This window comes from Pseudopipra pipra, chromosome 20, assembly GCF_036250125.1.
Source record: "Pseudopipra pipra isolate bDixPip1 chromosome 20, bDixPip1.hap1, whole genome shotgun sequence".
Taxonomy (NCBI): Eukaryota; Metazoa; Chordata; class Aves; order Passeriformes; family Pipridae; genus Pseudopipra; species Pseudopipra pipra.
In genome coordinates this window covers 10047047-10068192 of record NC_087568.1, presented here as the reverse complement: position 1 = coordinate 10068192, position 21146 = coordinate 10047047, and the positions used below count along the sequence as shown (strand labels likewise).

At 47.5% G+C, this 21146-nt stretch overlaps 1 protein-coding gene across 2 annotated transcripts in view; it reads left to right on the top strand.

Moving 5' to 3' along the window:
* PNPLA7 (patatin like phospholipase domain containing 7) overlaps window positions 1-21146 on the top strand; it is a 131858-nt gene that overhangs the window by 57283 nt on the left and 53429 nt on the right. For both annotated transcript variants that reach the window (XM_064677183.1, XM_064677182.1), the window contains exons 20-22: window positions 7327-7387; window positions 9902-10051; window positions 20041-20104. In XM_064677183.1, the coding sequence (XP_064533253.1) occupies window positions 7327-7387; window positions 9902-10051; window positions 20041-20104 (275 nt within the window). The remainder of the gene's footprint in view (window positions 1-7326; window positions 7388-9901; window positions 10052-20040; window positions 20105-21146) is intronic.

The following is a 21146-nucleotide window of genomic DNA, read 5'->3' as shown; positions in this document are numbered from 1 at the left end:
CTTTAACTTAATCACATCTGGGTGTGAAGGTCTGTAACACCCTGCTGTGAAGGCACCAGTAAACTGTTATTAAACATATTTAATTTCTTCTCTCTGGTGACAGTGACAGCACCCAGGGAAGGGCTGGACCTGTGCCAGGGCAGGGTCAGGTTGGATCTCTGCCAAAGGTTCTTCCCCCAGAGGGTGGTTGGGCACTGACCAGGCTCCCCAGGGCAGTGGGCACAGCCCCAAGGCTGCCAGAGCTCCAGGAGGGTTTGGACAAGGCTCTGAGGGACAGGGTGGGATTGTTGGGGTGTCTGTGCAGGGCCAGGAGCCAGACTGGATGATTGTGGATCCCTCCAGTTTAGGAGGTTCTATGATGCAGAATTCTGTGATTCTAATCTAAGAGAGCCCTACTGGGTGACTGAAGTTTTAGAAGCTTAACTAGAATATCTTATTTTTAGACTTCAGTATCACTGGAAAGAGTCCACAGCTCACCTGCAGGGCACCTTGTTTGCTGGGAGAGCCTGGGTGTGTTGGGTCTGAGTGATGGTGGGGGGTCCAGAGAGCAAAACCACATTCAGGTTTGTAGGGCTGCATATATCTGTTGGTTGTACAGGACTGACACTGCCATGTCAGGTTTGTTCCTTGCTTCCTTCAGCCAAGGCTGCTTTCCTGGCCCAGGAACCTGCAGAAAGACAAGGCTGACAGGGATGGGACTGTCCTTCCTGGGGACTGCCCCTTTGCTGCCTTGCACAGCAGCTTTGATTTAAAATCCCATACATTGAAAGCTGAGCCCTGGTGCAGGGTGATGAGGTGATGAATGTATCTTTTAGTTTTTGATTTTGTTCTTTTGTGTGCTTTGTTGTTATATATATTTCTTCTGTTGTAATTATACTGCAGAAGAAGTTAGATGTTGCTGTGAGTTTGAGGTATTGGTGTTGATTTTGTGAAGTTTTTCTGTGATTTAGAATCATGGAATCCCAGAATATGTTGAGTTGGAAGGGACCTTAAAGCTCATCTCCTTCCACCCCCTGCCATGGGCAGGGACACCTCCCACTATCCCAGGTTGCTCAACCTGGCCTTGGACACTTCCAGGGATCCAGGGGCAGCCACAGCTTCTCTGGGCAACCTGTGCCAGGGCCTGCCCACCCCCACAGGGAGGAATTCCTTCCCAATATCCCATCTAACCCTGCCCTCTGGCAGTTTGAAGCCATTCCCCCTTGTCCCCTCCCTCCAGGCCCTTGTAAATAGTCCTTCTCCATCTTTCTTATAGGCTCCCTTCAGGTACTAAATTTCTCTAAATCCAAATTTATTTAAGATGGGAACAAGCATTGTTTGGAACAGTTGTTATCCATCAACAGATGGTCAATTTGCCAGGCAGTCCTTACTATTCACAGAACAAAATAAATATCCATAGGAAAGTATTTACAACTGAATTCTCATGAAAATCACTTTTCAAAAAGGGCTCATTATAAAACAACTCTTGAGTTTCACAGTTGAATAGGAACAAAAGCTCTATCCAGAACCCAGCCTTGGAAGATTAGCAGAGCTGGGTAACAATTTGAAATATTAAAGTGGATTATGGGAAATACAGCACTGCAGAGTGACTGTAACCTCTTGGTGTGGGAATTCCAGTGGCTGTGGAAGCCCCCAGACCCGAGGGGGATGGAGCAGTCAGCTCTGTGCTGCCACCATCAGCGGGTGGGGAGGAGCTGAAATCCTGCCTGGCCTTCTAGTTGAGTGAGTTTGTTTTGAAACTGGAATTAATCCTCCCTAAAGTAAGGAAATACAGTCCCTTGGGATGTGGTGTTTAGTCCTTCCCTGCCATGAGTGCAGAGGCTGCAGGTCTGCTGAGTAATTTGCAGATGACACCAAGCTGGGGGGGGAGTGTTGACCTGCTGGAAGGCAGGAGGGCTCTGCAGAGGGACCTGGCCAGGCTGGATCCATGGGCTGATTCCAAGGGATGAGGTTCAACCAGGCCAAGGGCCAGGTCCTGCTCTTTGGCCACAACAACCCCCGGCAGCTCCAGGCTGGGACAGAGTGGCTGGAGAGCAGCCAGGCAGGAAGGGAGCTGGGAGTGGGGATGGACAGGGAGCTGAACAGGAGCCAGAGTGTGCCCAGGGAGACAAGAGGGCCAAGGGATCCTGGCCTGGCTCAGGCACAGTGTGGCAGCAGGAGCAGGGAGGGGATTCTGCCCCTGTGCTGGGCACTGGTGAGGCCACCCCTGGAGTGCTGTGTCCAGTTGTGGCCCCTCAGCTCAGGAAGGACATGGAGGGGCTGGAGCAGGTCCAGAGAAGGGCAACGAGGCTGGGGAAGGGTTTGGAGCACAAGTGCTGTGAGGAGAGGCTGAGGGAGCTGGGGGGGCTCAGCCTGGAGAAGAGGAGGCTCAGGGGAGACCTTCTCACTCTCTGCAACTCCCTGCCAGGAGGGGGGAGCTGGGGGGGAGTTGGTCTCTTCTCCCAGGCAACATCAGCAAGACAAGAGGGCTGGGTCTGCAGCTGTGCCAGGGCAGGTTTAGGTTGGATATTGGGAAGAAATTTTTTAGAGAGAGTGCTCAGCCATTGGAATGGGCTGCCCAGGGAGGGGGTGGATTCTCCATCCCTGGAGGTGTTTAAGGACAGACTGGATGTGGCATCAGTGCCATGGGCTGGGAACCATGGCAGGGTTGGATCAAGGGTTGGACTGGATGATCTCAGAGGTCCCTTCCAACCCAGCTGATTCTATAATTCTATGATTCCATGAACATTAGTTAAGCAGAGGGGAAATTAATGATTTCCCAGAGCCTGCTCCATAGCAGCTGCAGGAACAGACTGTCACAGTCAATAGGAGGGAGCTTTGGGATGGTGAGAGAGCCTGAGTGGGTCTTACTGGGATGGAGTTGATTGAGAAGCAGCCAGGAAAACAATGTGTTTCTAAGGTAGATGAAGTGGAGAGTGGTAAGCCGGGTCAGAAAGGTGGAATTGAGCTGAGGAAAGTGCTCTCCAACACCATTTGAGAAACAGGAAAACGCTTTATCCTGTTGTACCCTGCACAAAAGTGTTCTGGGAGTTAATCTGAAAAGGGGAGTGGGTGGCAGGAGGAGGAGGGAATGGTTTATTTCCCTTGCAAAATGTGTACCTCAACATCCTGCTCTGGGCCAGGGGGATGGATTTGCAGTTGCAGTGGTGTCCAGGAGAGAAGGAGGGGTTTGGGGGCTTTTGTGGAACAGAACTGATGCACTGGAGCCCCAAGTAGCTTTTGAGATGGAGATTTACTCAATGTTTTAGACTTGTAAGGTCAGATTTTTTCCTTCTGGCCTGAAAACTCTTGCATAAGCTCAGGAGAGTGGGATTTTGTCTGCTTTGGGGGTATTTTTGGTAGTTCACTCAGGCATCTTCCCAGCCCAGACTCCAGAGTCCTGACTTGCACTGTGAGCCCCTGTAGTGAATATTTAGGTGCTGGCAAAGCCCCTGTGGCCTTCCTTGAGTCTTTTCCCAGCTTGAACCTGGAGCACTGGGTGGGAACCTCAGTTTTAGGGCTCTGTGCACACCTGGCCTGACAGCAGAAGTGTCTGATCAATGGCTCCACTGCTCGTTATCGGTTGCAGTGATTAACTCTGATTAACTGATGCTAGTGCACCTCCTAGTCATGAGGAAGGATTAATTCAACTTTCTCCCAAAATAAACCAAGCTCAGCTCTATCCATAGCATGAGGAGTCCAAAACTTGCATTCACTTTGCAGGCAATTAATGATCCTTTCCTAATTTAGAAACCTCCTGGTGTTCCTCCATAAGTCTGGGCTCCAACTCGCTGCCTTCTTGCAGTGCAGATTTCTCTTCAAACCTTACATTTCAACCACCTGGTCCTGTGCCAGCAGGAGGTGTGTTTGCAGGGCTGGGTGGTTGGTGCTAGAAGAGTGTAAAATCCAGGATGTGCCGCAGGGATGAGCACGGCAGACGCTTCCGACTGGGGAGGCTGTGCAGCCCCGGGGGACGGTGACGCCGCGGAAATGGGATAACTGTGCCACCAGAATTCCTGCCTTCCCCCTCTGCCCAAACTCTCACTGCCAATTCCTAGAGCTTCCACAGAATCATTGCATTGTCAAGGTTGGAAAAGCCCTCCAAGATCGAGTCCAACCACCACCCCAGCACCACCATGTTCACCACTAACCCGTGTCCCCAAGGGCCACATCCACATGATTTCTGAACACTTCCAGGGGTGGTGGCTCCACCACTGCCCTGGGCAGCCTGACCACCCTTTCAGTGAAGAAATGTTTCCTAACATCCAACCTAAACCTCCCTTGATACAACTGGAGGCTGTTTGCTCTTGTCCTGCCCCTTCTTACCTGGGAGAAGAGCATGACCCTCACCTTGATTTTCCTGTGAAATACAGCTGAACAGGCAGGGTGGGGATGAGTGACTGGGCTGAATCACAACCCAGATGTCTGCACTGTCTGCACCCTGTTACCTGCCCTTCTCCTGCCTCCATCTCCTCCAGGCACACTTGGAATAACTCTTTCCCTTCAATCCCTGTCAGAGAGCTCCTAACCCAAGGGCTGATTCCTGCCTGCTTCCTCCTCCTCCCTGCCCAAGCTAACCCAGCCCCCTCCACACAATCCCACTCCTCTCCCAGGTCCCTTGGCTTCCTTGTCATCATCATCCAGCTGTCCTGCTCCTTCTCATGCCCTTCTGCTGGGTGGAGGGAGGAGAGTAAAGGTGCTTGGAAGCCTGAAGGATGATTTTTTCCCGTTGGTTTGCAGCTCTCCCCAGCTGCCCTGACTTTGGCAGCCCTGCACAGTGAGGGCTGTGGGTCAGTCCTGGAAGGTTGGGTCTCTTGTCGATGGAGGGATGTGATTTACACTGACTTCTCCCTCAGATGGATGGACAAGTCTCTTTTAAAAGAAAACATTGCCTTTTTGTGGCAGGCTGTCTGGTGTCTGAGATATAAAACCCCATGGAAATTTCAGGCCAGTTCTTAGCTCCGATCCCAAACTGATGTTCCTGCGACGTTGCCATGACTGCGACAGTGACTCATCCCATTATGGTTTGCAGCTTTCTTGTTGTACAAAGTCACCAGGGAAATAATTTTCCCTATCTATACATCCCAAGGCTGTAAGGTTTGCTCCAGCAAACAAGACAAATAATATTTCCCGGTAATAGGAGCAGCCAACTGGAAAATGAGACCAATAGGTTCTATTCTTAGTTCCATCATTAACCTTGGACATATTTTGTAACTTAGCTGGAGCTCTCCTTAGCTGCCTGTAAAGCAGAAAAAGTTATAAATACAGGAGGTGGTTTTAGTAAGTAATTAAAATTCTGACGCCGGAGTGCTTCAGAAGTGTAAAATGTTCATAGCACCTCCCAAAACTGCTGAGGGAAGGTCCTGCAGGGCTGGGGCAGGTTTGGGTGAATGCATGTGAGCTGGGTGTAGTGAAGGTGTTTGGGGCAGGTCATGTCCCTTAGGAAGGACAATCAGTCTCATTTCTATTAAGGATTCCCTCATTTCCTCCCCACTCCCCACAGCTGGGGCAGTTTTCCATAGCTCCACCAGCACCGTTCAGTGAATCCCAGAACCACAGGTCTTGGAGGTGTTGGAGTGGTAACGAGTCGTGTGGTTGGGTGATTGTCAGCTTCTGTTGTATTTTGGACAAATGGAAGTGTTTTATATCCTGTCTGAGATCCCAGGATGAGGAAGGAGGAGGCTGAGAGCTTGTCTGCCATCAGGAGCCACCGTCATTCCGACACCCCTCGGTTGCGCTGCATCGGTGCTCTTGGTGCAGCTGCTGTGGACACTGTGTGTCTGCTCTTGGGGCAAGTAAGAGGGGCTCTAAAAAAGTTTAAATTAGGTCACTGAAGAGATTGTTCATGTGGCATCTCCAGGAGCTTGCAGCTATGGGACAGAACGGGCACACGTTGCCCAGAGAAGTTGTGGATGCCCCAGGTTGGACGGGGCTCTGAGCAACCTGATCCAGGTGAAGATGTCTCTGCTCACTGCACAGGGGTTGGACTAGATGGGCTTTAAAGGTCCCTTCACCCCCAGCCATTCTATGAAATCCCTGAAATAACCTTGTTTAGCTCTTACTCTGTGCTCACCCTGTGTTGGAAGGCTCCTGTTTGTTCTTTTTCCTTAGTGAACAGACACTTAAAATGTATTGGTGCTTCATGTCCAGAGTTTCATAGGTCAGGGCAGTTTATTGCTGTAGATTTTGTTTCTTAAAGCAGGTCATATAAATGGTTCTGATGGACAGGCTGACCTGTCTTGATGCCTACATGGCCCTCTCTGGGAAAGATGCCTCCTGAAGTGCCTGTTCCTGTGGGAACAGTGTGTCTGTCAGTGCCAGGATCCCAGGTTCCATGTGCTGCTGCTTGTTTCTCTTGTTAAGAATTTGGGAAAATTTTGTTCTGATAGTTTTGGGGTTTTTTAGTGTCCTCCTGAGTTATTTTAACCTTGAATTATTTGTCTGGGGGAGAGTATCTAATGATTGCCCTATTCTTAAGATATTTAAATAACTCTCTTTATTATTTGGTAGAACATCTGTGTAGAGCTTTCAGAATAAATGCTGCATTTCCAAGTCTGTCAGTTCTTGCTATTGCAATGATTAGTCTTCTGCTACCCCACTTGTCAGGAATTATTGATTGTTCATGCTGGAGAGAGGCTTGACAGTTTGGAGATACACTTGGCTATTGGAATATTGGTTTATATTGATGTAAGTCCTTTGGCAAAACAGCTGGGAAAACATCTGTCCCTTCAAAGGTGCAAGGCAAACATAATCCGAGGAGGAAAACAATTTCTTAGGCAGCTTGTTCTGATTCTGCAGATGTTTAGGGAGTGCATTTATCGCTTTTTTTTCAAGATGTTTTAAATTGGTTACTGTAAACCATTCACTGGAGGTCAGATGGAACCTGGGGGGATCTGTTGGAGCACAGGTTTGAACCTTTTGAAGCCTTTAGCACCTACAAAAGGTGTAGGGCCACAACAGCCTCTGAGGGGTGAGAGTGACTGAGAGGTGCAGGTGCCCTGCAGAGAGAAATGAGGAGAACCTGAGATGCAATTGGACATGTTTCCCCAAATAATCAGATTTTCCTCTTTTGTTTCTAAAGCAAGTTAAACATTGCCTTTTGTGGGGTTGTTTTGTTTTCTTGTTTTTCCAAATTAAAGTAAAATAGGGTAAAAGAAATCAAGACAAATGATCAGTCACTGGCTGTTACAGCCAGGAAAGAAGTTATGGCTCTAAACCCTTGTCTCTGTGAGGTTCAACTTGAGAGAGCATCTTAAAGTTTGGAAGTCTGGGTGTGTGGATGCTCTATTTCAGTACATTCTGCCTGAATGTTTGTTTATTTTTATTTTCTCTCTCTCCCATCGCCAGGTTGTGACTCGACTTATTCACTTGCTGGGAGAGAAGATCCTTGGCAGTTTGCAGCAGGGAGGTAAGACTCATTCCTGGACTACTTGGGCTTCCTTGGAGCCAGACTTACATTCCTAAATCTGGAAACAGCACATACTTGGAAAGAGAATTTGTCATTAAATTTTGGCTTGGAGAAGAGAAGCTCCAGGGAGAACTCAGAGCCCCTTCTAGTGCCTAAAGGGGCTCCAGGAGAGCTGGAGAGGGACTGGGGACAAGGGGTGGAGGGACAGGACAAGGGGCAGTGGCTTCCCACTGCCAGAGGGCAGGGTGAGATGGGATATTGGGAAAGAATTGTTGGCTGTGAGGGTGGGCAGGCCCTGGCACAGGTTGCCCAGAGAAGCTGTGGCTGCCCCGTCCCTGGAAGTGTCCAAGGCCAGGTTGGACAGGGCTTGGAGCAACCTGGGCTGGTGGAAGGTGTCCCTGCCCATGGCAGGGGTGGAATGAAATGAGCTTTAAGGTCCCTTCCAACCCAAACCATCCTGTGATCTGTAATAGCTTTTGGCAGAAGTGGATGGTGATTTTATTATGTGTACACATTTTTTTTGGCCAAGCATGGTTAACTAAGTGTGGGAATGGAGTGATTTGCAGCTGAGATAGAAAAGTGCTGCTGCCTGTGTGCAGTGAAATTTCTGTGGCATTTCTTGCAAGAGCAGTGCAAAGGGAACATTGGAAATAGCAGCTGTAGTGGGCTGGAATCAGAGAGCTGTGCTCAGTGGCATCTGCACAGAGACTGACTTAATATGTCTGTATTTGCATTATTTTAATGAATTGTCTGGGAGGAAAGGGTCTGCTATGGGTTGGTTCTGAAGCTTTGTGTTTGTGGCAGCACCAACTCAAAGTCTATTTACTGATTGAAGGGAGTAGGAGGAAATTTTCCCAATTTGCTTCAGCAGCTTTTAAAAGAAGAGACACATGTTGACTACTGAGGGCGTTGTGGGGTTCTTTGCTGTTGGGGATTGTTTGGGTTTTCTTTGGTTGTGGGGGTTTAATTACTTTTATTATTTTATTGCTTTTATATTTTTTGCAATATTCCAAGGAGACTGAAAATGGGGTCACCAGCTCTCCTGTTTCGGAGCAGTTCTGAGGAGGGAATCTCAAATTCTGCTCTTTCTTCACATGCTCAGCTTTCTGGGCACAACCAGCTGTGTACAAATGCCTGGTGACAACTGTGCTTAAACCTCAGTGGCCTTGGGCAGAGTCTGCACTGTTTGGGAAACAGGGCAGAATAGGGAAAACAGAGAAAACTGGAGGGAAATTAGTGACAGTTACAGGAGTTCAGAGAATCACCACTGAAGATCTGAGGAGGGAAGGGCTGGTGGAGATGAAGGGGTTGAGCTGTGATGTGTAACTTGTTTGAACCTACAAATATCTTCTTGAAGATCACCAAAAAGAGTTGGAAAAACTATTTCATGTTCTGTGCAGAGCTGTTTGAGAAGACTTGAAATGAATAACTCAGTTGCTGAATATACTTGAAAAAAAAGTTTATCTGATGTTTTTTTGTGTCCTGCAGTGCACTGTCGCCCTGGCAGAGAGCCTTTGAATGGCTTTTCACAGGGTATATCAAGTATTTCCATATGCCCAGCTCAAGAATTCATCTTAATGGTACATCTTAGGCCTTTGCTGGGCGAAATGAGATAAGCAGGACATGAAATCCCAACTTAGATGTCAGAATTTATTGTGTACTTGGAGCTGAGTTGACAGGCATTAGCAGCAGAGTGAGAGTGTCTGAGAAGGCTCAGTTAAGGAGGAAGGAAAGAGTATGAGAATAAAACCAGTTTGAAGAACATCCCCATCATTTTTCTGATCTGAGCTATCTGGGAAGATCTTGATCTTTGTAACACTCATTGCACACTTCTGCCAAAAACTGCTTTACTCTGCCCAGATCTCTGTCCTTACTCATCCTACCAAATTATACTGGAGATACTTCCCAGTTACTCTGCAGCTACTCGAGAGCTTCCATATTTCAGTTTAATGCTCCCAAGCCCATATCTGTAAAGCTCTGCAAAAGAAATAAAACTAGGTGGAGATAAACATCCTCTATAAGAACTTCGTTGGAAACAAGTATTTATTTCCTTGCTCAAGAATGCCATAAAAATAAATGCTAATTTTTAAGTATTTTAATACTTAAAACAGATTTTGGAGTTTCTGTTAGTTAAGCTGATTCTTCTTGTGGGCTCAATCAGGTCCTGTTCCAAGGTTGTGGCTGTTCAAAGAGATTCAATAGTGTTTTTTATCCTTGTCTTCCCAGGTCAGGTAAATGCATGTTGCATTTAACTTATTCCTGGCATCCAGATATTCTTAACATTGCCTAACTCCTCCTCACAAATGTTATGTCAGCAGCCAAAAATGATGGAAATTGATCTTTATCCTCTTAAAATGCAATATGTGGGAACTCTCCTGGGGAGGATGTTCCATTTCTCTGGGGTCGAGCAATCGGGTGGCACTTCCCTTCCTGCCTGAAGGTGACATTTCGTTGTTCACAGCCAGGCTGTGGCTTTCTGGGCTGACTGATGGCAGGTGCTTTCCTTCCTGCCAGGTCACCCTCTTGGATTACACAGCTCCAGCAGCAAGTGGGACGCTGGGAATCCTGCCAGCAACCTGTCCACGGTGGCGATCATGCCGGTGTCCGAGGAGGTGCCGCTGACGGCCTTCACCCTGGAGCTCAAACATGCCCTCAGTGCTGTGGGTGAGTGTTTCCATCCTGCTCCAGCACAGGAAAGAAATCCTGCTCGTCTTTTTAGGAAGGTGTGGCCTGGCAGGAGTCACAGGTGGGTTCCTGCTGCTTTAGAGGGGTAGTGATACATGAAACGATCAGAGGGTTTGAGAGGTTTTGGAGAGACCCCATTGCAGCCTTACAGGGCTTTAAGGGGGATAATAAAAAGGAGGGAGGAGGACTTTTTATACAGGTAGATAGTGACAGGACAAGGGGGCAGTAGCTTCCCACTGCCAGAGGGCAGGGCTAGATGGGATATTGGGAAGGAATTCCTCCCTGTGAGGGTGGTGAGACCCTGGCACAGGTTGCCCAGAGAAGCTGTGGCTGCCCCATCCCTGGAAGTGTCCAGGGCCAGGTTGGATGGGGCTCTGAGTATCCTGACTAGTAAGTGGCATCTCTGCCCGTGGCAGGTGTGTTGGACTAGATAATCTTTAAGGTCCCTTCCAACCCAAAGCATTCTGTGTTCAGGATCAGCCTGTTTCATGACTTCTTGCTTCTCTGTTCCCATCCCTAGAGTGCATTTACTTTTAGTGGAAAACTTTGTGGTCTTAATGACTCACAAATACTCTCCAGCCTGTCTGGCCCAGCTCCTTGGCTGCCCTGAGCACTCCCAAGGCTGCAGGGACTCCAGGAGACACATCCCACACCAGGGCAGCGTTCCCACAGCACCTGCTGAGAGCCTCATTCTCTCCAGCTCAGTGTGAGAGTCTTTCAGGCCCCTTCAGCTGTTTAGGTTCCTCCAGCAAAGGGTTTCTTACCCAGTTTTCTCCTGTGGAGGTAGCACAGTGAGTGGTAGGCATAAGCCTTGATGGAAGAGGCTTGTGGAAGAGATCCAGATTGGCACTGGAAAGTCCAAAGTTTAGTCTGAAATCATTCTCGTTTGCTGTCAGCTTGTTTGTCTGTCTCATGCTCACAGACCCATGTATTCAGCTCACAGCTGAGTCATTAATTCCTTTATCCATCGATGAAGCTGCTTGTGTGAGTTCCAGTTGCTCACAAAACCACGTGTTTAATTCAGAATTCAGTTTGCACTTATTAATAACGGTTTGACATTCCCTGAACATCCTCTTCTCATCCTCATACACTGTCACAGATCTGTTGAGTGAATCTCCTGTAGTCCTTTGATGAATTGTTAGTTTGCTCTCTCGTGGCATGTGATTTTTAAAAGTACATGTTAGGTGATGCTTGAGGTGCAACCACATACATTTGTTGGTTGTTTCCATTTTGGCCTCAGTGGTGTCTGGGGCTGGCACTCCTTATTCTGCTTAAAAACCTTCTGGGTGAGCAGGCACAGGAGGAAGCTGGTGGTGTTTGAACTCTTTAACCTTCTGAAATCTGAGTTTGTGTGCAACTTGTGGCAGACAGTTCCTCTTATTTTGAGATGGCAGAAAAATGTTGTATCCATAAGAGAGCCCGGGTCTCTAGTCAGAGCTGTGTTGCTAATGGGGACTCCTTAGGGATCATTGCCAGCTTGTTTTGATGTGTGTCAGCACATAAATAAAACAAACAGAAACCGAAGTAGGTATTCAGAGTGAAAACCCCCGTTTGAGCTGACAGCAGCAGGGCTGTGCCAGAGGGGTTTGGTGGCGTCGCTGGGCCTTTCCTCCTTCACCCTGCTTCCCTTTCCCTCTCCTGGCTGACTCTGTGCCTGGCAGCTCTGGTGGTGCTGGACACCCTTGGCATCTGCAGCTCCTGCCAAGGCAGAGCAGAGGGTGCAGTGGGGAGAGGAAAGTGTTGTGGGGAAACAGAGCCAGCCCTGTGTTCCCAGCCCCAGCCCCGAGCTCCGTGTGCTGCGGGTCAGAGGGGCAGCTGTGCAGTGTGCTGGGGGGCTGTGCAGCCTGCTCTGCTTAGCTCTTATTTGTATGCTTACACTCTTTTTTTCCTCCTTTTTCTTTTTTTTTCTCTTTTTTCTTTTTTTCCTCTTTTTTCTTTTTTTTCTCTTTTTTCTTTTTTTTCTCTTTTTTCTTTTTTTCTCTTTTTTCTTTTTTTCTCTTTTTTCTTTTTTTTCTCTTTTTTCTTTTTTTCTCTTTTTTCTTTTTTTCTTTTTTCTCTTTTTTCTCCTCTTTTTCCTTTTTTTTCTCTTTTTTCTTTTTTTCTCTTTTTTCTTTTTTCTTTTTTTCTCTTTTTTCTCTTTTTTCTCCTCTTTTTCCTCTTTTTCCTCTTTTTCCTCTTTTTCCTCTTTTCCCTCTTTTTCCTCTTTTTCCTCTTCTTCCTCTTTTTCCTCTTCTTCCTCTTCTTCCCCCCTTTTTTACCCTTTCCCCCCTTTTTCCTGTTTTGCTTTTTTTTCCCTTTTTTCCCTTTTTTCCCTTTTTTCCCTTTTTTCCCTTTTTTCCCTTTTTTCCCTTTTTTCCCTTTTTTCCCTTTTTTCCCTTCTTCCCCTTCTTCTTTCTCTTCTTCTTTCTCTTCTTCTTTCTCTTCTTCTTTCTCTTCTTCTCTCTCTTTTCTCTCTCTCTTTTCTCTCTCTCTTTTCTCTCTTTTCTCTCTCTCTTTTCTCTCTCTCTTTTCTCTCTCTCTTTTCTCTCTCTCTTTTCTCTTTCTCCCCCTTTCTCCTGTTTTCCCCTCTTTCCTCCCCTTCCCATCTTTTTTTCTCTCTTTCTCTCTTTCCTTGTTTGCCCCTTGTTTGCCCTCTTTTTCCCCCCCTTGTTTTCTCTCTTTTTCCCCCCCTCGTTTTCTCTCCTTTTTTTTTAAGCTTTTGTATTTTCTCCTTTGCACTCTGGGTATAAATTGTTTGGGTGTTCCTTCTCAGTGCCTGACGAAGGACTGTGTGCAGATGGTGCTTTGCTGTGAGGGTTTAGAATGTTTTCTCCTAATTTCTTGCACCAAAAAATGAACTGAATAATGAAGTGAGGTTTTGATTTGTTTTCAGGTTGTCTTGGTATTCACCTGTACATTTGACATGGGGGGAACTGTTGCCCAGAGAAGCTGTGGCTGCCCCATCCCTGGAAGTGTCCAAGGCCAGGTTGGATGGGGCTTGGAGCAACCTGGGCTGGTGGAAGGTGTCCCTGCCCATGGCAGGGGGTGGCACTGGATGATCTTTAAGGTCCCTTCCAACCCAAAGCAGTCTGGGATTCCATGATTCCATGATTCCATGTGGTGTGCTGAAGCTTCCTGCTGCTGCCACCTGAGCACTTACCTGAGCTTCCAGCTGTCAGGGCTAATTAGCACTTGGGGTTGGGTGTGACTGTGATTAGACCTGCCCTGCATTTATGGAAATGAGAGGTGTTAATGTGCTTGAGAGGCTTAATTGAAAATCTTGTCTTAAGGAAGTCTCAGTGTACACCTTCCTGGATTTGAAGATAAGGGGTTTCACTGTGTAGATTTGCTGCTATTTGCATTTTTTTTGTGTTTATTTTTTGGTTTTAACCATCTTTTTTTTTTTTTAATTGTAAATTCTAATCAGCTGTTGCTATTTAACACTTGACTTAACATTTGACCCCTATTTACATTTGAAGCTCTGGGCTTCAAATATGTTCCAGAGCAGTGGAGGGCAGCCTTAACATGTGGGGAGAAAGCAGCTGGTTTTAGCTTTCTTTTGCAACTTAATATGTTACTATAGAAAATTCCTTCCTCTTATCATTAATATTAACTTAGCTGAATATTGCAGTGGTGCCTTGAATTCTCCTGCTGCAAGTTGGAGGCAAGAGGAAAGAAGGAATTAGGAGGATGGAGGCAGGAACACTGAGGTCATTGCAGGAATCATCCTGAGTTTTCAGCTGCTGCAGCTCTGGGAATGATCCTGCCCTTGGGATATAGGCTGACCCTCATTCCTGGGAGTGTGATGGGAATGCAGGCTAGATTGTGACACAACAACAACAGTTAGGGGATGCTTTTCCTTTTCCTGGAACTGGCATGAGAAGGCTGTTGGCAGTGCTTAGACTTAGAGCTGGTTGCTGGTTGATCTATTTAACAGGATTTTTGGGTGGAGTTTTTTTGGTAATTTTTAGCCACTTCTGTCTTATTAAAGGAATATAAAAATACTGACAAATAGAAGATCTCAGTCTGCTAGTGAATATGGACTGTCTACAAGAACTGGAGAAGTATTCAGAGGTTTCTCCAGTTCTTGTAAAAAACCACTTTTGCCTGTAACGAGACAGGACTAAGTGGTTTTGGCTGCTTAATTCTACTGTGTGGGTTTAAGTATATTTTTTTCAAATTTCTTTTTTTTAAATGGTTCAATTTGTAAGGGGAGCAGCCTGCTCTCCATCATGGGCTTTCTGTGCCCCAGGACACCCTGGCCTGGCCAGCTGTGCTTGTGCTCTGCAAACAGGGAGCATCAAGGTGTGGGAACACCCTCAGCTCTCTCCAGCCCATTTGTGCTGTTTTCTCTGACATTTGGTGTTCCTGTGATTTATGATAATTCAGATGTTGTTTCCAGACAGTGTGACTGTGTTCCAGTTAAATGCTAAGGAATGTTCATGCTCCCATGGAGCTGAGGATCATGGAATGGCCTGGGTTGGAAGGGACCTTCAAGCTTATCTTGTTCCACCCCCTGCCGTGGGCAGGGACACTTCCCACTAGCCCAAGTTGCTCCAAGCCCCATCCAACCTGGCCTTGGACACTTCCAGGGATGGGGCAGCCACAGCTTCTCTGGGCAACCTGTGCCAGGGCCTCCCCACCCTCCCAGGGAAAACAATTCCTTCCCAATATCCCATCTCACCCTGCTCTGGCAATGTGAAGTCATTCCCCCTTGTCCTCTCCCTCCAGGCCACTGTAAATAATCTCTCTCCATTTTTCTTGGTGGCTCCTTCAGGCACTAAAAGGCCACAATCAGGTCACCCCAGAGCCTTCCCTTCTCCAGGCTGAACACTCCCAGCTCTCCCATCCTTTCCTCCCAGCAGAGCTGCTCCATCCCTGTGATCATGTTGGTGCCTCCTCTGGACTCTCTCCAGCAGCTCCACGTCCTTCCCACGCCGGGCCCCGGGGCTGGAGGCTCTGAGTGGGTGTCAGAAGCTGGATGCTGAAGGAGGTGGTACCTGGCAGCAGTAACTGGACGTGGCCCTGCCTTCCCTTTGGGACAGGGACCCACATGGACCGTGCCCTGAGCACTGTGGGCAGCGCAGGAAGGTCCTGCAGGGCACAGTGCCCGGGGCTGCACCTCTGTGTGCTGCAGGCTCACTGCTGCACAGGGAATCTGGGGCTCCACAGGAAGAACCTGCACAATGTACAACTCCCAGAAAGCAGGAACAGAATTTTCCAGCTCTGATCTGGAGCGCCATGAAGGTGTGCAGGTGTTACTGCTGTGCTGGTGAATTCTGCCCAGTGTTCATGATGTCTATTTTTATTAGGAATATTTCTTCCTCTGAATCCTGGTGGAGCTGAGAGCATCTTTTGATAAGAAGTTCTTCTGCAGTATTCAGATTTTTCAGAAGTATTTGCCTAACTATTTTTTTTTGTTCTTTTACTGAGACCAGCTAAAAGACACCACATGGCTGTGTGAATTCTGGTTCTATGTGGGAGCCCTCTGATCTCATAGAATTTCAAACTGAAGTACAGAGGGATTCAAATCCAACATATGTGTCTCTCTCATTCCTTTCTGCCCTTTAAATTTAAGCTTTCTTTTCAGTTCTAAAAATGTATAATGTATTGGAGAGCTCACTGAAATATCTTTATTAATAATTTATTTGAGTTTTTAATTTTAGTTCTGCCTGAATTTCCTTTCTTTACACACAGATTAGATTTAAATGTGAAATGTTCACTGTGGTTCCTGGACCCTGGCACAATTTGGTATTTTTAATGGGTTAGATCTTCTGCCATCCAACTCATTTATCAGTTCAGTCTCTTTGACACGTAATTTTGTAGACTTTTATTAGGCCAAAAGTAAATTTTCTTTTGATGGAGTCCAGCCAAATAAGTTTACTCTGCTAAAATGTTTCCATGATGTATTTTGTACTGGCTGTATCTTTTGGTGTGAGTAAGTTTTCCAGGTAAGGTGGATTTCTGAGCCTCAAAATCATCCCTTGCCCTCTGGGCATCTGATTTTTCTAGGCAACTTCTGGATTGTGTTTTATTAGACTAAGAACTAGGACACCTGTGTTCCAACTCCTGCATATCTTAGGAAATTAATGTTATATAAAAAAAATTACCAAAGTGAGTCCCTTGCTCATTCTTGGAAAGAAGGGAAGGGTTTTATGTCTCTCATGTGGTGCTTTTGTCCCCCCACTGGGGCAGGAGTTTGGGAGCTTTGCTGAAGAGCTGCCACAGCCCTTCCCTTCAGTGCCCTTTGTTCTTGGAAGAGAAAATGAACCAGACCTCTGATATTTCCCAGCTTTTCTTTCTCCTCTCTTCTCTTTCTTGGAACTGTAGCTCTGTACTGAAAAACAGATGGCTCTGGAGCACGGCTTCAGGTGCTCCAGGAGGTTTCCCCGTGAATCACGATCCCCCTGAGCTGCTGCCATGGAATTCTCTCACCTGAAGCACATAAAAGCTGGGATTCAGAAGCCCAGTGAGTTCTTCAGTGAAAGAAAAATCCCCCCTGGCTATTGAAAGTCACCACCCCAGGCTTGAGAATTCCCTGAGCTGCAGATGGCTGGAGGCTCAGAGGATGGCATTAAGTTGTCCTTGCTGTAATACTCCTCCTCCCCAGCAATCTGCTCTGGCTGCTGTCAGAGAGACACTGCAGGGCTCAGATTAATATTTCATGTTACCTCATATCACCTCTCCTGTGCTCTTACCTTTGAGCTGTTCACCCTGTGTCTGGTCCTGCCCATTCCCTGGGGGATGCAGGGCTGTGTCCACGGTGCCAGCTGGGAGTTGCCCACGGGGCTGATGCTGGGTGTGGAGGAAGCATCTCTGGGTGATGTAGCACAGGTGTGTAACTGGGATGATGCACTAACATGTGGACTTGGTCACTCCTGCCTGCAGGGGTGGCTGTTTGAGGGGCGTGGACTTAAATCATCGTGGAATCATGGAATGGTTTGGGTTGGAAGGGTCTTTAAAGCTCATCCAGTGCCACCCCCTGCCATGGCCAGGCACACCTTCCACGAGCCCAGGTTGCTCCAAGCCCCGTCCAGCCTGGCCTTGGACACTTCCAGGGATGAGAATGATTTTTTTTATAACTTTGTTGCTCTCAGCAGTTGAGTTTCAAGGACACTTTTGGTCGTTCTGTTTTCTGAGCTCGCATATGTTGGTGTTCTTGAGCACACTAATGGAGGGTTATTTAATGATCCATTAATTGGGAGCCTGTGAGAAATTGGGAGTGTGGAGCAGATGGTTGGTGTTTCTGAGACAAAACAGAGTTGGTTCTGTTGGGATCATCACTGTGTTCTGTGCTGGGCATAAGTAAAGGTCTGGGAATCTTTGTCCTGTGCCACCTGTGTGTGGGTGGGATGGGGTGGGGTGGGATGGGATGGATGCTGGGCAGGCTCCTCCTGAGCTGGCACAGCCAGGATCTGTCTGGGCACCCCTGTTTGTGTCCTGTGCTGTGAACTGCTGCTTTCCCAAGTCAAAAGGGAGGAGAGTGAATGTGATTTCTAAGCCATAGACCTCTCCAAGGCTCCCGTGGTGCTTGATGGGCACCAGTCAAGGTACTGTGGCTGAAGTTGCCATCACCTTTGACTGGGAGAAAGATTCACCCCAGCCCTACAAACTCTGCCTCTCACCTTGTATGAAAGGTGTTCTGGCTGCAGGTCACTGGGTTTAATGGTGTCCCCTTAGGGCCTGGGCCCTGGTGCATCACCAGTGTGGGACACTCCACACTCCACTGCTGATGCTCCTGGATCTCAGTGCCCAGGGGCAGGCAGGGAACAGGCCAAGGCAGAGGTGGAGCATGGCTGGGCTGTTCCCTCCTTGGTGTTAGTCTCTCCTACTTGACATTTTTATTGTATTCCTCAGCTCATTTGGCATTCCTGGCTGTTTGTCTTTGCCTGCTAAACTTCCACCACTGTCACAAAGCTTTGTAAGTCACATATCCTGGAAGAATATTTTGTCTGCATATCATTTCTGTTTTGCTGAGGATCTGACACATTAGCAAACACTAATGATAACTCTGCTCTTGAATGCTTTCAGAACTGGCCTGCCCTCTCTGCCTTGCTGGCTTTGTCACGTGCAATGCCATCACTTTTCTTCTCTCTTATCCCATTATGCCATTCAAAGCTGTGCTAGACCTGCTCTTTGTCAGGTGAATGGTAAATCACCTCAGAGAATCTCCCAGTGTCAAAAATAAGGTGACAAACCCCCTCACCAGGCACTGGGGCTGTTCCCTGCAGTTGGACAGTCTGGGGAGCAGCAGAGGGAGGAGGGAAGGGCAAGTTAAACCAGGTCTGCTCTGGAAATGCTGCTGAGCTCATTCCCTCCTTGCTTTCTTAGGAACCAGGTTCCAGAGCCTTTATTGGAGGGTGAGGAAGTTAAATTCTACCCTTAAATCATCCTCTTTTTTGTGCTTTCTCACCAGCTGTTACTTTTTATCTTTTGGTCTCCGCTTATGGGATATTTTTGTCCCTTTTTGTTTGCTCTTTCTTCATCGTAAGTGTAACAAAGAGCAAACGTTATTTGGGTGTTTGAAAATGCAAGATGAAAAATCATACTTGTGAGCTTTTTCTAGTCTAACACTGAAGTCTGTTAAAGCAGAGTGAAGCCCTTGCAGGAATAATCAAGCCCTGGGGGTTGAGTTGGCCCTGAAGGTCGGGTTGGCTGGTTCCAACCTGTGCTTGTGGGTTTTGCTTTTCGAACACGTTGGTGTGAAATTGTGACCTTTTCCCATGTTGTTCGTTCACGGTTCCGTGGTTTTTACTGAACACATCATAACCTTGCCTTGAGAGCCCTCACATAATGAAGTGTTTTGTTATTTGGTACGTGAATTTCAGTTCTTTTCTTAATGAAACAATGAAGGATTGCACAATGAAAACATGAATACAAAGCAATTGCTCTGTCATGTCTTGTAAATGTGACTTTCTCTCTCAATAAGGGACAGGTAACGTTTTCTTTACGTGCACAGTTATTCCCTCAAGTTTTCTTTTCTTTGCTTTCTTTTGTATTTAGCTGCAGTCACTCTGCAGCCTCCACCACATATGGCACAAATTGCTGCTGCTGAAATAGAGTTGCTCATAAGAAAATTAAACTAAAGTGGATGCAAGAAGCTTTCTGTGCAACAAAGTTCAACTCAGATGTAAAGTTGTTGCCAGATATGTGTGTGCCTGTTTCTCTAGTGGAGTTCAACTGTGTCCTACAGATCTGGGAGTATTTTGGGTGAGATTCCTGTTGGTGTGTTGAGTAAGAAGTAGTACTGCTACAGAGAGGTTTAGGGTTCACCTGGGAGGTTGGTTCCATACAGGATGAACAAACTCTGTATTTCAGGCTGTCAAACAGCTTATCTTCTATGCAACCAGGTTCCTGGGCTTTCTGTGGTTGTAAATGTCCATGGTATTCTGAATGCTGTGTTTGTGAACACGCAGCTGCAGTAGGAACTGTCACCAGAGCCAGGTTGGACGGGGCTTGGAGCAACCTGGTCCAGTGGAAGGTGTCCCTGCCCATGGCAGGGGGTGGAACAGGGTGAGTTTTAAGGTCCTTTCCAACCCAAACCAGTCTGGGATTCTTTGATCCTACATGACACTGAGGAATGGGATAACAGAGCTTGAAAATTGTGATGCAGTAGCAGAGCTCTGGGAATATGGAGAATGGGAAGATGTATTTGTAGATAAGTGTGAAAATTTTTGTGAAGGCTTTGTGCCAGCTCTTTCTTCTACAACAGCCCTGATCAATGCACTGAGCCATCACCATCTTCAAAGCAGCTTCATGGAACCATAGACTGGTTTGGGTTGAAAAAGACCTTAAAGTTCATCTCCTTCTTCCCCCAGCCATGGGCAGGGACACCTTCCACTAGCCCAGCTTGCTCCAAGCCCCATCCAACCTGGCCTTGGACACTTCCAGGGATGGGGCAGCCACAGCTTCCCTGGGCAGTGTTCTCCACACAGTTTGTCAGGAGCTCAATGACAAATGTTCACAGATGAAATTCCTTGTTCCTGCAGGTCCTGCCCTGCTGCTCACCAGTGACAACATCAAACAGAGACTGGGTTCTGCTGCCCTCGACAGGTACCTGCCCTCCTTGTTACTGGGGGAAAGTGCAGAGAGACTTTGTACTGCTCTCATAAATATAGAGAGTTTGGGAATAAAACCCTGTGTTCTGACACACATAGGGCTTTCTCATCCAAGTGTTGGAGACAATGGCTGGAGCTGTGTCAGGGCAGGGTCAGGTTGGATCTCAGCCAAAGGTTCTTCCCCGAGAGGGTGGTTGGGCACTGCCCAGGCTCCCCAGGGCAGTGGGCACAGCCCCAAGGCTGCCAGAGCTCCAGGAGGGTTTGGACAATGCTCTGAGGGACAGGGTGGGATTGTTGGGGTGTCTGTGCAGGGCCAGGAGTTGGACTGGATGATCCCTGTGGATCCCTTCCAGTTCAGGATATTCTATGATTCTATGAACAATGTTTGAAAAGTATTTGTTTCAAACGTGCAGGTTTTTTTCCATAGTCAGTTTATCACTTGTGAGATTGGAAAAGCTGAATTGCTCCAAGTGGTCACTGTGTGCTCATTCTTAGGGATGCCATGGAAGCTTTAGTGAAGTGAGGCATCACTGCATCCTCCTTCCTTGGTGTATGTGTGTAATAGTATAAATACTGGAGAAACAGAGCAAGCATGAGCCTGGAGATGGGAGCAGATAAGATTCTTAGACTGGCTGAGCAATAGGGCAGGTCTCTGCCTTTCAGATTTTCACAGAATCCCAGAATATGCTGAGTTGGAAGGGATGCACAAGGATCATCAGTCCAACTCTCAGCCCTGCACAGGCCCATCCCCAAGGGTCACACCCTGTGCCCCAGAGGATCATCCAAACTCTCCTGGAGCTCTGGCAGCCTTGGGGCTGTGCCCACTGCCCTGGGGAGCCTGGTCAGTGCCCAACCCCACTCTGGGGGAAGAACCTTTTCCTGAGATCCAACCTGACCCTGCCCTGACACAGCTCCAGCCATTCCCTGGGCTACCTGAAGGTATCATCCAAACACTCCTTGAGCTCTGCTGGGGTGGGTGACATGTCAGATTCCTGTCTTTTCTCTTGGTTGTTGTGACATAACCCCATTTTGTTTTC